This window comes from Muntiacus reevesi, chromosome 5 (assembly GCF_963930625.1).
Source record: "Muntiacus reevesi chromosome 5, mMunRee1.1, whole genome shotgun sequence".
Lineage (NCBI taxonomy): Eukaryota > Metazoa > Chordata > Mammalia > Artiodactyla > Cervidae > Muntiacus > Muntiacus reevesi.
This window is the reverse complement of record NC_089253.1, coordinates 45,566,902-45,583,303: the sequence shown is the minus strand read 5'-3', so window position 1 is coordinate 45,583,303 and position 16,402 is coordinate 45,566,902. Positions and strand designations below refer to the sequence as shown.

Here is a 16,402-nt window from a genome sequence, read left to right as displayed (position 1 = left end):
TGGCCCTACTTGCTTGCGCTCACATCCTCCAACCTTTCCCAGAACAGCACCCGTGAGGATGACATCCGTCAGGAAAAGTCCCGGGGGCCAGAGCATGTCAGCCCCTGTCTGCCCTCTGCCCGGGGAGTGGTGGGCAGTGGAGGGGGAGATTTGTCCTGCAAGAGTCACAGGAAGCCACCCCGCTCACCTTACAGTGCCTTCGGGCAGACTGCTGATGAGGTCTCATTTCCCTTAGTTCTTCCTTTTCTGCAGAAAGTATTTCTGCAGCGCGTAGACCTCCCTGGACGCATCAACTCTGGAGAAGAAGGGCTATGCTGCCCAGCAGAGACCGTGCAAGGAGGCCCAGTGGCCAGACATGGACAAGCATGACACAGTGTCTGTGGTCCAGGCGTGTGTTCTCAAATAAAAGGATGCAAGAAAGATGATGGAGTTTATTTTCTAGAAAGTTGTGATTTGCTCCAGGGCGATTAGTCAAGTAGTTCCGAAGGCTTCGCAGCACGGTCTTGAGTTTACAACCTCCCTTTCACCCCACGCTGGGTTCCTTCCTCGCGGACCCCCTTCACCCCGGCAGGCGGGCAGGCAGGGTGGCAGCCCCGGTGGGGGAAGCCTCCGTGGGTCTCCCTCCTTCCAGCCCCCTGAGACCCCGCGCGGGTGCTCTCAGGATCGGAGGACGGCTCACAGCGACGGGCTCAGAACCCCGGACCCTCTGTTCCATGCCTCCGGGTGCAGCACCCCCGAGGACCCGGGCCTCCCCTTAGGTGGGCTGCAGCTCTGCTGAGCAAATGGCTCAGAGCTATTCTCGGATCTTTGTCTCATTATCTGTCCACAGACCGCACCGTGAATCATAACCGAAGAATTAAAACGTGCGACGCCAGCATGTTGTTGCTAAGGGATTTCATTTCGGGGGGGAGGGTGGGGTACGGTCTGCTAATGTGTGCCGGCAGATATGGGAACAGCAGCCGTGTGCATCTGAGATGAGAGGCCCAGGGGCAGCAAAAGTGCCTCCAAGGACCGGGGTCTACGTTTAAAAGAAGGCGTCCGGATTTTGATCCGTAGTACCAAGACCAGGGATGGTCTTGTAAGGCAAGAAGCAGTACCTGGACCCCACCCAGAGGTAATGGTGAGCATGAGCCGATGGTGCAGAGAAGCCAGCTGACCCTGCAGCGCATCGCAGAGACAAAGGAGGCAGAAGCCAGTGCTCAGATCACAGTAGATAAAGGAAGTTTCAAGAGTGGACGGTGCTCTCATCTCAAGGCTTCCTGAATGCTTTTTGTTGTTTAGTCGCTCAGTTGTGTCCGACTCTTTGCGAGCCCCTGGACTGTAGCCCTCCAGGCTCCTCTGTCCGTGGACTTCTCCAGGCGAGAACACTGGAGTGGGTTGCCATCTCCTTCTCCAGGGGGTCTTCCCAACTCAGGGGTCGATTCTATGTCTCCCATGTCTCCTGCATTGCAGGAGGATTCTTGATCGCTGAGCCATCAGGGAAGCCCCATCTGAATGCTGTAAGTGACCCAAGTTTTCTTCCTTTTCGTAGACTCATCCTTTCACATTTGCTTGCAAGATAGTTATTTGGAGGGGCCAGTTGGTGCCAGCTCGGAGTTTTCAGTCTCGCTGTGGGTTTTCTTGGGCCTCAGATGGGCAGGTGGGGAGATTTTCCTCCAGCCTTGCCCTGGGGAGCTGCCAACTCCCCTGGTGGCCGGTGGGCTCTGCCCAAAAGAGAGACCCAAGGAGTCAGGGAGAACCACTGGGAGAACCACAGAGAGAGCTGAGGATGCCTTTGTTCCGGTGGCCCTGTGTGAGCCGAGCTTCTGAGGCTGACAGGTGCCTGAGCATCTCCAGGTCCCCAGATGCTCTTGGAACCCACGTGGGCAGGTGAGCGGGGCTCCCAACGTAAACCCTTCACGGCCAGGGCTCCCTCTGCCAGGGCTCCCTCTGTCGGCTGCACGTGTGTGTGTGTGTGTGTGTGTGTGTGTGTGTGTGTGTGTGTGTGTGTGTGTGTGTGTGTGTGTGTGTGTGTGTCGCTCACTCATGTCTGACTCTTTGCAACTCTGTGGACTGTGGCCCGCCAGGCTCCTCTGTCCATGGGATTCTCCAGGCAAGAAGACTGGAGGGGGTTGCCATTCCCTTCTCCAGGGCAGCTGCACCCGTGTAAATATGCTAAATCACAAAGCACATTAATTGAAAAGCAGTAAACCCTCTGCTTTTGAACTGTGGTGCTGGAGAAGACTCTTGAGAGTCCCTTGGACTGCAAGGAGATCAAACCAGTCCATCCTAAAGCAAATCAACACTGAATATTCATTGGAAGGACTGATGCTGAAACTGAAGCTCCAATACTTTGACTACCTGACGCGAATAACTGACTCACTGGAAAAGACCCTGATGCTGGAAAAGATTGAAGGCAGGAGGAGCAGGGGGACAGCAGAGGATGAGACGCTTGGGTGGCATCACTGACAGGATGGACGTGAATCTGAGCAAACTCAGGAGACAGTGAAGGACAGGGAAGCCTGATGCGCTGCAGTCCACGGGGTCGCGAAGAGTCAGACACGACTGAGCGACTGAGCAAGATCCTCACGTGGCTGCTCTAACGGTAGCATCCGATGTCAGCTGCTTCCCCTAAAGCAGAGTGAGCATCACCTGAGCACTTAGCAGCGGTCCCCAGCCTTTTCGGCACCAGGGGCCAGTTGCGTGGAAGACGATTTCTCCCCAGACAGGGGGCGTGTGGGTGGTTTTGGGGTGATTCAAGCACATTAGATTGTGCACTTGGTTTCTGTTATCGTTGTATAAGCTCCACCTCACATCATCAGGCATCAGATCCTGGAAGTTGGGAACCTGTGACTTAGATGCTGGTACAGTTAAACCAAGCGGTGTGTTGCGAGGGGCAAGGGCTGCTCTGACTGGGCCAGCCAGCAGTTACGGCAGGGCCCTGTGTGTCCACTTCTTTCTTCCTGGCAGAAGGCCCTTAGGGGTTATATTTCAGTGTGAGTTCTGGGGCACGTCTTAAAATGCGCCAACGTCCAAAGACAGAATCATCTCTTTTAGACCCCAGGCCCCAGTGTGGGAACATCTGCGTCCTCAGCTTCTCTTTTTCGTGGTTTGAAACACGACTTCTTTAGGAAAACCGCCCCTTTCTTCTTTGCCATCTTTCCCCCTTTCCTCCCTTCTGGCTGCGTCCTCTGTGTTTTTCTTCCTTCCAGACTTTACCTGCTGTTTGCAAAGAATCGAAACCACCACCCCCAGATTTTTCCTAATGCAGTCAACGTCTCATGTTTTATTGCTGTCTTGTTTTATTCCTAAAGGTATTTAAATGCAATTTTCTGTTATTTAATCGTGTTGAATTTAATTCACATCCATCCCATGCATTTAGCAGGTAGAGTCCTCTGGGTATTCGGTGTATCCTCCCCTGAGTGGTCCACGTTTTAATAATAGGAGCTGTTGTATGGGATGCGTGTGAGAACAGAGGGAAGAAAGTGCTCTTTATGTAATGTTTCTCTTGGAGCAGTGGGATCCATTGTAAGCTGATGGCTTTTTTGTCTAAAGGACGTGACCTAGGCTGAATGTGTCTGTAAACACGCTGGGAGGAGTTGAGGGAGGGGAAGAGGAGGACAGGATGTGAGGGTTTTGCTTCCTTTTTCATGTCTCCGCTGGAGACGTGGGGCAGCCCGTGGTCGGAACCTGGATCTTGCCTTTGAAGGTGTGTGATGAGACCACAGCTGCTGGGAGGCTGAAGACACAGGGCAGATTCCACCGAAGATCTTCAGGCTTCGATGGGAGCACTTCCGTTCAGAGCTCAGCCTCTCCCCGCTGAGACTCGTGCCGGCAGTTTTAGTGAACATGTTTCCTTGGTTGTTTCTTGTCGACGGTGAGCCAGTAAAATTTCTCCTGAAGACCAAAGCAGCTCACCTTCCTTGCAGCCTTCTGTTACCACACAGGCACGACTGTCAGCTTTTGTAATGTGTTTGTTAAACTTTCTTCACATCCCTGAATAAAACGAAACATTCTGCGTGTGTTTATGAGGTCAACTTGGAAGTTTTATCGCCAGCTTCACAAGCTGATCCCTGCTACCACTGTCCTCCCCCTTGTTACTGGAGTGCGGGGAAGAAGCGATGTTTCTGGGGAAGTAGCGGTGGCTTTTCTTTTCTCACGCTCCCTGGCCCCGTGGAAGCTGCAGGGACTGTTTTATTCGCAGTGGCTTAAGTGAGGCTGAGTTTCTCAGTTCTCGGTCTGAGTCTTGGAATCATCATCTTTTCAAACATCTGGGGAAATGGAGCGTTCTTTTTACTTTTATTGAAGTACAGTTGCTTTACAATGTCGTGCCGGCCTCTCCCGCGCAGCACAGTAACTCCGACACATACAGACCTTCTTTTCTACGTTTGTTTTCCTTGCCGTTATGGCTTGTCATGGGATGTTTACCGCGGTCTCCTGTGCTGTGCGTAGGACCTTGATGTTTGCCCATCCTGCAGACACTGCATCCGCTAACCCCACCCCCAGGCGTCCCTCTTCCAGCCCCTCCCTTGGCAGCCGCGAGTCTGTGGTCCGCTTCTGTCTCATAGATGCGTTCGTTTGTGCCGGATTTACCGCTCAGCCATAAACGAGAACGAAGCAGTGCCATTCACAGCAGACGGACGCAACTAGAGAGCACCTCACTCAGTTCAGTTCAGTTCAGTCGCTCAGGCGTGTCCGACTGTTTGCGACCCCATGAACCACCAGGCCTCACCAACTCCTGGAGTCTACCCAAACTCATGTCCATTGAGTCGATGATGCCATCCAACCATCTCATCCTCTGTCGTCCCCTTCTCCTCCTGCCCTCAGTCTTTCCCAGCATCAGGGTCTTTTCAAATGAGCCAACTCTTCGCATCAGGTGGCCAAAGTGTTGGAGTTTCAACTTCAGCGTCAGTTCTTCCAATGAACGCCCAGGACTGATCTCCTTCAGGATGGACCGGTTGGATCTCCTTGCAGTCCAAGGGACTCTCAAGAGTCTTCTCCAACACCACAGTCCAAAAGCATCAATTCTTTGGTGCTCAGCTTTCTTTATAGTCCAACTCTCACATCCACGCATGACCACTGGAAAAACCATAGCCTTGACTAGACAGACCTTTGTTGACAAAGTATTGTCTCTGCTTTTGAATATGCTGTCTAGGTTGGTCATAGCTTTCCTTCCAAGGAGTAAGTGTCTTTTAATTTCAAGGCTGCAGTCACCATCTGCAGTGATTTTGAAGCCCAGAAAAATAAAGTCAACACTGTTTCCACTGTTTCCCCATCTATCTGCCATGAAGTGATGAGACCGGATGCCTTGATCTTAGTTTTCTGAATGTTTAGCTATAAGCCAACTTTTTCACTCTCCTCTTTCACTTTCATCAAGAGACTCTTTAGTTCCTCTTTGCTTTCTGCTATAAGGGTGGTGTCACCTGCATATCTGAGGTTATTGATATTTCTCCCGGCAATCTTGATTCAAGCTTGTGCTTCCTCCAGCCCAGCATTTCTTACTAAGTGAAGTCGGTCAGAAAGAGAAAGACAAATACCATGAGTTCATTTTATTTTAAAGGTAGCAATGGTGAGGTTTATAAAAGGAGGAGGACTAAATATAACTGAAAAATATAACTTGAAAGCGCTGAAATAGCCAAAATGAAAAAGATGGGTGACACCAAGTGTTGGTGAGAACGTGGGGTAACCAGAGCTCTCGTGTGATGCCGATGGGGGCCCAGAACGGCACCCCCACTTTGGAAGGACGGCAATTTCTTGTGAAGTCCACGCTGCACCGCCCCCGTCCCCAGCCATCATCCTCCTCGGGAGGTTGTGAACCGAGAGAACCAAAGCTGCGGTACCCAACAGGTTGAGTGAGGCTTGTGAACGGTGTGCTGAGTACAGAAAACAAAGCACAGAGCATGAAGGGTGGGTAACATGTGAGTTCACGCGTGTGGCATCCGTCACACAGACATGCGCAACGTGTGGTCACCTGTTCTCTCGGTTGGTGAGGGAGAGGGACGAAATTGACTAGAATGGGGTGAAGGAAATGCTTTATTTCTTTTTTAAACTCATTTTTATTTTATATTGGAATCTAGTTGGCTTACAATGTTGTGTTAGTTTCAGGGGAACAGCAAAGTGTTTCATATACAAATGCTTCTAGCCGTTCTTTTTCAGCTTCTTTTCCTCTAGGTTATTACAGACCATTGAGCAGAGTTCCCTGTGCTATATGTAGTGCCTTACTGTTCATCTGTTTTACACACGGTCATGTGTGTGTTAGTCCCAAGCTCCTAATTTATCCCTCCCCCCTTTTCCTCTTTATCAGCCATAAGTCTGTTCTCTGTGAGAATGCAAATAAATTCATTTGTATCATTTTTTAGATTGCATGTATAAGCAATACCATATGATACTGTTTTTTCTGACTTACCTCACTTAATGAGCTAATCTCCAGGTCATCTAGAATGCTCTATTTCTTGACGGGAGTGATGATTGTGTGTGTGTCTGTGTGTGTGTGCACGCACACGCTCAGTTACTCGGGCATGTGTGACACTTTGCGACCCCATGGACCCCGTTGGGCTCCTCTGTCCATGGGTTTTCGCAGGCAAGAATACTGGAGTGGGTTGCCATTTCCTCCTCCAGGGGATCTTCCTGACCCGAGACTGAACCCAAATCTCTTGTCTCCTGCACTGGAAGACAGATTCTTTACCACTAGCACCACTTGGGAACCCCCATGCATTCATCAGATTATATACGTGCCTTCTGAGCATTTTGCTGTGTGCAGTTCAACCTAAATGAAAACAATTTGAAAATTGTGGGGAAAGAGGCCCTTGGAGAACTCTGGGTGCGAAGCGGTCACGAGCGGATGATCTGAAATGAATGCCGATTTTCTGATCGTGACCGTATGTGTAGGAGGAGGTCCTTTGTGAAGATGCTGGGATCGTTTAGAAGAAGAAGCATCGCAGTGAGTTAGTCAGAAAGCCACTGCGTGCACACAGGTGCGGGTACACTCGCCACACCAGGCAACACGAAGCCTTCATGTAACCTAACTGTGTTACACGGTGTACAGATTCTCTTTGCTGGATTCCTTCAGCTTCTTAGGCGTGTTTGAGAATTTTCTTAAGGTAGTTTTGGGGGTGGGGGAGACAAAAGCTTTGTGTAAAAGTGAGACAGAGGACGCAGTTTCTGCTCCTGCATTTCATCCGTGGCAGTCGCCCGCAGCCCCACCATCTGCATCCTAAACACAGACCACATAGAGGAGATTCTGTAGCCGTGTGTGCCCCTGACACCTCCAATCCGAGTGTTTACCGGGGGAACGCATGTGTCCGGGGTTCAACCCATGTCTCTTACATCTCCTGCATTGGCAGGCGGGTTCTTTACCACTAGCGCCACCTGGGACTCCTGTGAGACTTCAGTCCTCATAAGGGGAGGTCAGGACTCAGACCCACCCAGAGGGATGACCCTCTGAGGACACGGGGAGAAGATGGCTGTCTACACGCCCAGGAGAGAGGCCTCAGGAGGGACCAGCCCTGCCCTACCCTGGGTCTGGGATTCCAGCCTCCAGGCCTGGAGGCAGGAATGCCTGTTGCTTTCGCCGCCCTATCTGTGGGGCTTGGCTCTGATGGCCCAGCCGATTGATTCATGGGTGTCTGGTGGCCTCAACTGTTAATCCTTTCTTCAGTTGCCGGCCTGCGGAAAATGGTGCTGACTTTCTGCTTCTGAATCAGATCTCATTATTCATCTCTCCCGGACCTCTTTTCAAGTGAGAGGAAGTTTCATGTGAGATGGCTAAGCCCCGGTGCAGGAGAACTTTCCGGGATGAAGGCCATGCGAGGCTGTGTACGGAGCACTGGGCTACACCCCAGGTCTTTGGGGTCGGACGATGAGGTCCACCTTCATGACAGGTACATGTCTGACTTCCTGGAGCTCTTAGAGCCTGTCCCTTCAGCTGGGAAATAGGAGACCAAGCAGCCCTCCTTCCCAGACATGAGGATGAAATAAGATCCTGCATTGGGAAGCTCGGGCGAGTGTGTGTGTTGAGTCGACGTGAGCCGTTTTCATTGCTGTTCCATTAGCTTGATCACCGTGGACATCTTTATTACAGCATGGCAGAGGCCACTCTAGGAACATCTGCAATCCCCCAAGTCTCAGATTCCCACACACAGTGGTCTCATTCATTCTGCCCCATGAGTCAGGGACTGAGGGGCCAAATAGGAAAAAACACACGTACCCAGTGGGTTCATGGGACCCACCTGCTGGTCCCAACGGGAGCTGCTCTCTTGAAGGCTGTTTTTTTTTCCCCAAACATTGAAGAACTGTTTGCTTTTTATCAAAATTCCTGGGAGCAGACGGTGTCCTTCACAGCCATTGCTACTTCAAAGAAGAAATTTGCATTTTATTGGCAGATCCATCTGGGAGAAGGGCGATGCTCTGGGTCCATAGGAAGGAATCTGTATGTATGTGGTAGACTTTTACACCTCTCTTCAGATGCCTTTCAAGTCTGTTTTTCCCTTGACAATCATGAATATGTTATACAGCTGAAGACTGGATGATCCTGCATCGAGGGTCTCTTCTGCGTCAGAGGAGTTGGCGTCGCAGTCGCAGTCCCTCCCCAGATGGAGCCTGGCAGGTTTCTCCCTAGCTTGGAGTCACCACAGCTGGCAGCTGAGAAGCTAAAATCAAGGTAGACCAGTTGGATCATTGTCTCACCTCCCGTGTTGACTATCAGGCCACAAACTTCTGAACGTTGAAGATGGGTTTTTCCCCATAAATGTGAATTCTCAGCACCCACCTTGGGGCTCAGCACCTCTTCTGTGAGGGGGGCAGTTCTGGTGCTGGTCTGTAGCCTCCCTGGGTGATAACTCACGGATGCCAGGGCCCTGATTCCAGCACCGTGTGTGGCACCTTGGCGTGTAGACTCTGGAGCCCCGAAGCAGATCCTGAATGCCTGTGTGACCTTGGGGACTCCCACCGGTGTCCGGTGCAAAAGGACAAACCAAACCACCCCCTGGGACCGGGGAATGTGCCCACGCTGTGGTCACTGGGCAGATGTTGTTGTGGTTCGGTCACTAAGTCATGTCTGCCTCTGCGACTCCATGGACTGCTCCACACTGGCCTCCTATGTCCTCCATTACTGAGCAGTGGACTTTGCTCAGACTCATGTCCTTTGAGTTGGTGATGCCATCTAGTCATCTCATCCTCTGTCGCCCCCTTCTTCTCCTGCCCTCAATCTTGCCCAGCATCAGGGCCTTTTCCAATGAGCTGGCTCTTCGCATCAGGTGGCCTAAGTATCGGAGCTTCAGTTTCAACATCAGTCCTTCCAGTGAATATTCAGGGTTGACTTCCTTTGGGGTTGACAAGTTTGATCTCCTTACTGTCCAGGGGGCTCTCGGGACGGCAGTGCAGAGTGGGATTTTAGGGGACTGAGGAGCAGGCCTGCAGGGCCGTGCAGCCCCTCCCGCAGAGAGGAGGAGTGTATTTCCCCTCAGGCCGAGACTCTGGTTTTGTGCTCTGACCAGTAGGACATTCCGGAAGCCATGCTGCAGACTGACGTTCCAGAGCCCGCCCTCTGGAGGCTTCACGGCTTTAGATTTTGCCCACACGGAACCCTATCCTGAGGCCGCCGTGGAAGGGAGCTGGTCGGCTCTACTGAGGCTGGGTGGGCTGGTGGAAGCTCGTGTGTGAGCCGAGGTCAGGGCTGAGACACGTGGTGAGGCCGTCACACCTGCCGCCCACCTGGACCCCCACGTGAGGCAGAGGGAGCCCACATCAGGGTCCTTGGAGGCGTCTTAGCCACCACTTTGCTTCCCGGAGGCTTCTTAGCTAGGGAGATCCTTTGTTGATGTGATGGCAGGTTGAATTCCCTTTTATTCCTGGTCTGTGAGGTTTTTTCATGAATTAAGTTTCATCAAATGCTTTTTGATAAAGTGCAACAATTGATAACAGTCGCTGCAGCCATCAAGATGATGCTGTAGAAGGACTTCCCTGGTGATCCAGTGGCTAAGGTTCCGTGCTCCCAGTGCAGGGGGCCTGGGTTCAATCCCCGGTCAGGGAACTAGATCCTGCATGCTGCAGCCAAGATCCAGCACAGCCAACTAAGTAAATAATTTAAAAAACAGAAATAAATGCTATTTAAAAAGATGACCCTATAGATTTCCCCCTTTTCTTTTAGTGCCATGGATGGCACTGATGGCTCCTTTATTCCTATAAGAAGCCTGCATAGTGGTGTGGTCCTCCTCTTTGAACAGATAGATCCCTGCATTGATTTATGGGCTTCCCCGGTGGTTCAGTTGGTGAATCCGCCTGCAATGCAGGAGACCCTGCTTCAATTCCTGTGTCGGGAAGATCCACTGGAGGAGGAATAGGCTACCCACTCCAATATTCTTAGACTTCCCTGTGGCTCAGCTGGTAAAGAATCTGTCTGCAATGTGGAGATCTGGGTTCGATCCCTGAGTTGGGAAGATCCCCTGGAGAAGGGAAAGGGTACCCACTCCAGTATCCTGGCCTGGAGAATTCCATGGACTATATAGTCCATGGGGTTGCAAAGAGTTGGACACGACTGAGTGACTTTCATTCATTCACTGCATTGATTTGCTGTTGTTTGGTCAGGATGCCAGCCTCTGCGGGAGAGAGGACTCCCGCCCCTCTGGACCCCTGGGACTGGGGTCGTGTGGGTCTCATCCATGGGGTTGGGGAGTTCTCCGTCTTCATTCCCTGGAGGAATTTGGGTGAGATGGGTGTTAGTTCCTGCTTATGTGTTTGGGCGACTTCATCTGAGAAGCCCCCCCAGGCCTGGGTTTTCTTTGTGGAACATCAGGCTCTGTTGTGCGCCATTTATCAGTGTGAACGATTTTAATCCTCCAGGCGTCACAGAAGGGCTGGGCTTGCAGTGATCCCCAGTTACAGGGCAGGCGGTGTGCCTTGTCGGTGGTCTCTTTCTGGAGGGGTCCACCCCGGGGAGGCTGTGGCCACGCCCACGGCACCATGCTGCCCACGTGAAGGCTGACCGCCGCCCAGGGCGTACCCTTTACTCCTGGGCTAGGGGACGGGGAGGCCGATTCACCCCCAGCCTTGGCGGTCCAGCAAAGGCCAGGCCTCGCCTGGGCAGGCCTCCCAGGTGCTCGGGGTCCCCCTTTAGCCTGGAGAGGCTGTTGGGCTGCCAGCATGGCGCTGCCCATATGGCGCCTTGGCGGTGCCCCGGCTGCTTCCTCTGGCTTGGGGCCCAGCCCGAAGCCCCTGGAGACGGGCCTTCTGGTGGGACCGATGCCGCTCACCTCCACTGCCCGGCAGGCGCTCCCTCCAGGCTGCCCACCAAGGTTGGTGTGGGGCCCCCGAGCCCCCGGGTAACGCTGCTGCTGCTGCTAAGTCGCTTCAGTCACGTCCGACTCTGTGCGACCCCACAGACGGCAGCCCACCAGGCTCCGCCGTCCCTGGGATTCTCCAGGCGAGAACACTGGAGTGGGTTGCCATTTCCTTCTCCGGTGCATGAAAGTGAAAAGTGAAAGTGAAGTCGCTCAGTCGTGTCCGACTTAGCGACCCCATGGACTGCAGCCCACCAGGCTCCTCCGTCCATGGGATTTTCCAGGCAAGAGTACTGGAGCGGGGTGCCATTGCCTTCTCCGCCCGGGTAACACATCAGTTTGCAAAGGCTCCTGGCCCCCTGGGGTTTGCCAAGGCCTTGCGGCTGTGGTCCGGAATCTGCACAATTGCCCACTGCCTGTCGGGCTCCGGGCTTCAGCCTAGAGATGACGGACACCCCCTTGGAGTTGGTCAGGTGGAGTTTGTGACCTCTGACCCCCTAAACCTGGGACCCACTTCCCTCCCCACATGCTTGCAGGATGCTCAGAGTTCAGACACCATCCCAGGCTCCTGGGTCTCTGGGTGTCAGTCACTTCCCCATTGGCCATAGGAGTCTGGAGCAGGGGACGTGGTCATCTAGAAGGAAGACCAAAGAATGGGGCGGCCTGAGACCGCAGTTTCCATCACTGTCTTTGCACGGAGCTGTTTTCCAGTTTTGGCGAGGATGTGCCAGGCTCTCAGAGGGCCTATAAATAGCTCTCTGTGTCGGGAGGCACATTTGGTTTTGGCGAGAGGAGGAGGCTTCGTTCGGGGTGGGGGCGTGGGTTTCCTCCACATCCTGGCTGCAGAGCCCAGGAGATGACGGTTTCGCCAGTGATGAGAACAAAAGCAGCTTCCCCTTCAGCCTGGTTCCAACTGCAGTGGGGTTACAGCAGCACCCCACTCAGAGCACACACACCACACACACACACACACACACACAGATTTATTATGCGGCCAAGGAGTCCAAGATCTGAGGTTGTAGTGAACTTAAGGCCCAGCATTGCCAATGGTGTAAGTTCCAATCCAAAAACCGGCAGGCTCAGGACCCAAGAAAAGCTGATGTTGCTCCGAATCTGAAGGCTGGAAAAGACAGATGTCCCAGCTCACAGGTGGGCTGAAGTCCCCTCTTATTTGACTTTGCTGTTCTAGGCATGCCATCAACTGATTAGATGAGGCCCACCCATGCTGGGAGGGCAATCTGCTTTACTCAATCTACTGATTCAGATGCTAATCTCATCCAGAAACACCCAGGGTAACTTCTGGCCAAATGTCTAGGTCGTCTGTGACCCAGTCAAGTTGACATGAAGAATTAACCATTATTCCTGCTTTCAGATCCCCCGGGTACAAATCCCCAGAAGCAGGGCTGCTGGGTAATGTCTATGTAGGATTTTTTTTGAGGAACTTCAACACTGTTTTCCACAGCGGCTGTACCATTTTACATCCCCCCCACCCCGCAATACACAGACCTTCCGATTTCTCCACATCCTTACCAACACTTCTTATTTTCTGTCTTTTGATAATAGCCTTCCTGATGGGTGGGAGTGAGTTTTACCTTTGAGAGTTTGGCTGGAAGACAAGGAATGATGATTTTTTTTTTTTTTTTTTAACTGCAATGCACTGTGCCGCTTGCGGGATCCTAGTTTCCTGACCAGGGATTGAACCCAGGCCTTTGCAAGGAAAGCACGGCATCCTACCCACTGGACCACCAGGGAATTCCAAGGAGTGACTCTGACTAGTGTCCCCTAGATGACGTTGGGTTACCTGCCATGGGTTGCCCGTAGACCCTTCCTTTTATGTTCATGTCATAAATGCCAGCAGACTAAGTCACTGGCTTCTCAGGGCCTCTGGGGACCTCCTGCTTGGGTTCCTAACCTCTGTCCCTGTTGTGTTCTTTTTTTCTTTTTTTCTGATGTGGACCGTTTTTGAAGTCTTTATTGAATTTGTTACAATATTGTTTCTGTTTTAAGTTTTGGATTTTTTTGGCTGAGAGGCATGTGGGGTCTTAGCTGCCCAACCAGGGGTCGGACCCACATCCCCTACATTAGAAGGTGAAGTCTTAACCGCTGGACCACCAGGGAAGTCCCCCTGCTGTGTTTCAAGGATCCACCGTCTGAAACCTGCATCCCAGATGGATGGTCACCCTCAGGAGGCTGGTGAAGCTCCATTCACCAGGTGCTTCTAATCCGCTTCTGTGTCTGCAGAACCTGTGTGTGTGTGTGTGTGTGTGTGTGTGTGTGTGAGAGAGAGAGAGAGAGAGAGAGAAAGAAAGAGAGACAGAGTCACTCAGTCGTGTCCAACTCTTTGCGACCCCATGGACTGTAGCCCTACAGGCTCCTCTGTTCATGGGATTCTCCAGGCAAGAATACTGGAGTGGGTTGCCATTCCCTCCTCCAGGGGATCTTCCTGACCCAGGAATCGAACTCTGGTCTCCCACATTGCAGGCAGATTCTTTACCATCTGAGCTATGAAGGAGGCCCCAGAGGGTCTGTCGCTGAAATGACCTTTGCTGTCCACTCTCAGGACCCCCAGCTTGTGCAGACAGGGGCTGCCCTGACTCCCCTGACATTAGCAGACCGGGAGGAGGCTGAATTCATCTCCAGGCTGTCCCAGTCAGTGGCATCCTTGCAGGACACCAAGCATTAGGTGATACCCAAGAGCTGAAGTCAGTGTCACTTCCAAAGACAGAGGTCTGGGGTCTGTAGCACCACAGCCCCCCGGCCCCCATATGGAGCCGTGTCAAGCAGGTTTCTCCAGGGAAACAGAGCTGGCAGGATGGAGACACGTATGTTTAAGAAATTTCTTGCGGGAATTTGGCTCCCAAGACTGTGGGGGCTGGCAAGTCTGCAGTCGGAAGGGCAGGCTGGGAACTCAGGCAGGAGCTGGTGGTGCAGCCTCAAGGCGGAATGCCTCCTCCAGCAAATCTCAGCGTTTGCGCTGAAGGCCTCCAAAGTACGGGGAAGGCCCACCCACATTACCGCTGCCAGTAGACTGACGGTTGACATGTGTGTCTGCAGGCTGGCGTCTGAACGCCCGGCTCATTTGAGGGTGGAGACGGCCACCCCCCGGGCCCAGGGCTTCCCGTTGGGGCGCGGAGAGCCCCGCCCATGTGGGCTCTGCATCAGGTCCCCCCAGGGGCCCCGGGGCCACCCCAGGGCCTTTGTCTTTGCCTGCCTGGCTGCCTCAGTGCGTCATGGACCACGTGGCTTCTTTGCTTTAGTCACTGTGTCTGTGTGGCTTGAGCTGGACCCTCGCCTATAGGTTCTGGTTTAAGCTGTGCACAGGTGGAGTTTTTTCTGCTTCACTGAAACCCAGTGAAGAGCTGTGAGTGCTTTTTGAGGTTCCCCATCCCTCTAGCTATGGGGACCGGTCAGCGGAACGGATGCCTCTCCCCACCTCTGGGGAGCCTGTTGGGACCGGTCAGGACTGGCGGGAATGCAGCATGCATTCCGGGGGGTTTCCAGGCTCAGTCCCTTGACCTGACCCCGCCGTGGCCTTCTGGGCAGAGGACTGTCTCACGTAGACTCTTGCGGAATGACGACCTCGTGATGCAAGAATGGCCAGGGCCCCGGAGAAGGGGGCCAAGAGGGAGGAGGCGCCTCTGGTCGGGCTGATGGGTGTGGTGGCTGCTGTTTCCGCAGCTCGGACTGGTCCACTCTGTGCATGGGCCTTGAGGGCCTGCGCTGCCCGAAATCAGACAAAGACAAACGTTGTAAAACCTCACTTTGTTGCAGTGTCTAAACAAACTCATAGAAAAAGAGATCAGGTTTTTTGTGGTTCCCGGGGCAGGGGCTGGGGAAATGGGTGAAGATGGTCCCGATTTGGACTTCCAGTTACAAGACAGACTAGCCCCGAGGATGTCGTGTTCAGCACGATGGTTGTCGGTAGCACTGCTACATGCCTCACTTGAAAGTTGGTAAGAGTAGATCCTTCAAGTTCTCATCGCAAGGGAAAAAAGTTGTTTGTTTGTTCTTAAAGAAAATCTTCTGGATAAATTGTTCACATTTGAAGAAAGATTGTTTATTTGGCTGCACTGGGTCTTAGTTGCAGCACGCGGGTTCTTTGATCTTCCTTGCGACACGGAGGATCGTTTTTAGTTGCAGCACGTGGGATCTAGTTCCCCGACCAGGGGTCAAACCCCGTCACCCTCCATTGGGAGCACAGAGTCTCAGCCACTGGGCCACCAGCGAAGTCCTAGGGAAGAAACGGCGTGTGTAGCCATAGGGGGTGATGGACGTTAACTAAACTCACCGGGGTCATCGTTTCACAAAATAATATCCAAGCATCAGGCTGCATACCTTCAGCTTAGTGCTGGGGATCGGCTGTATCTCAGGAAACCTGGAAAGCAGGAATATCTCCTATTTTTTCAAAAGCAGCTCTGATTGGACTTCTTTTGCTCTTAGGCCGTCAGGACGGGCAGTGTGTCCCGCACTTGGCGCTTTAACGTGGTTTCCTCTTCTGGCAGGTGGCGATCATCGCCGGCAACTTCGAGCTGGCCGAGTACATCAAGAACCACAAGGAGACCGACATCGGTGAGTGGGCTGGCTGGCTGCCAGTGAACCGCGCGGGGGCTCTTTTTGGTCACCTCGCCGGATTGGTTCGGAGTCTGCTTTAAGCCAAACTTCACAGGAACAGAGTCCGAGCATCTTCTCCGTCTCTGTTGCTGCATCTTCTTGACGCGTGGCGGGGTCGGGGTACGGAACCCCTTAGATGTCAGGCGAGGGCTTCGGCGATGGCTGCGGGGCCTTGCCGTCCAACCGGAGAACCAGATCGCCTTGCGACCGATTGAGATGGGTTTCCTGGGGGGATTCTGTAACACACGCGATTCTGTTTAAAGTCGGAGACGGCGATGAAAGGAGGCAGGAAGAGCCGGGGGCGTCCCCCTCCCCTCCCGCCTCTGTGTCCCTGGCTCTGTCTGCTGATAACCGCTCCCCTTTTCAGTACCCCTCGTGCCGACCAGGAGGACTGTCCCTGCGGCTCCTCCTCTGTCCCATCGCCCTGCCGGTGGCTGGGCCCAGTCTTGCATCTTGGAAGAGCCCTCTGGCCTGTTCCCTCCGGCCCCGGGCTTACAGCGGACTTGCAGCGGGGAGCAGGCCCACTGGACCAGCAG

The 16,402-nt window shown here is 53.2% G+C and overlaps 1 protein-coding gene across 8 annotated transcripts in view; it reads left to right on the top strand.

The window, feature by feature from the left end:
- SHANK2 (SH3 and multiple ankyrin repeat domains 2) overlaps positions 1-16,402 on the top strand; it is a 550,522-nt gene that overhangs the window by 183,768 nt on the left and 350,352 nt on the right. For all 8 annotated transcript variants that reach the window (XM_065937982.1, XM_065937978.1, XM_065937980.1 and 5 more), the window contains one exon: positions 15,758-15,824. In XM_065937982.1, coding sequence (XP_065794054.1) covers positions 15,758-15,824 — 67 coding nt within the window. The remainder of the gene's footprint in view (positions 1-15,757; positions 15,825-16,402) is intronic.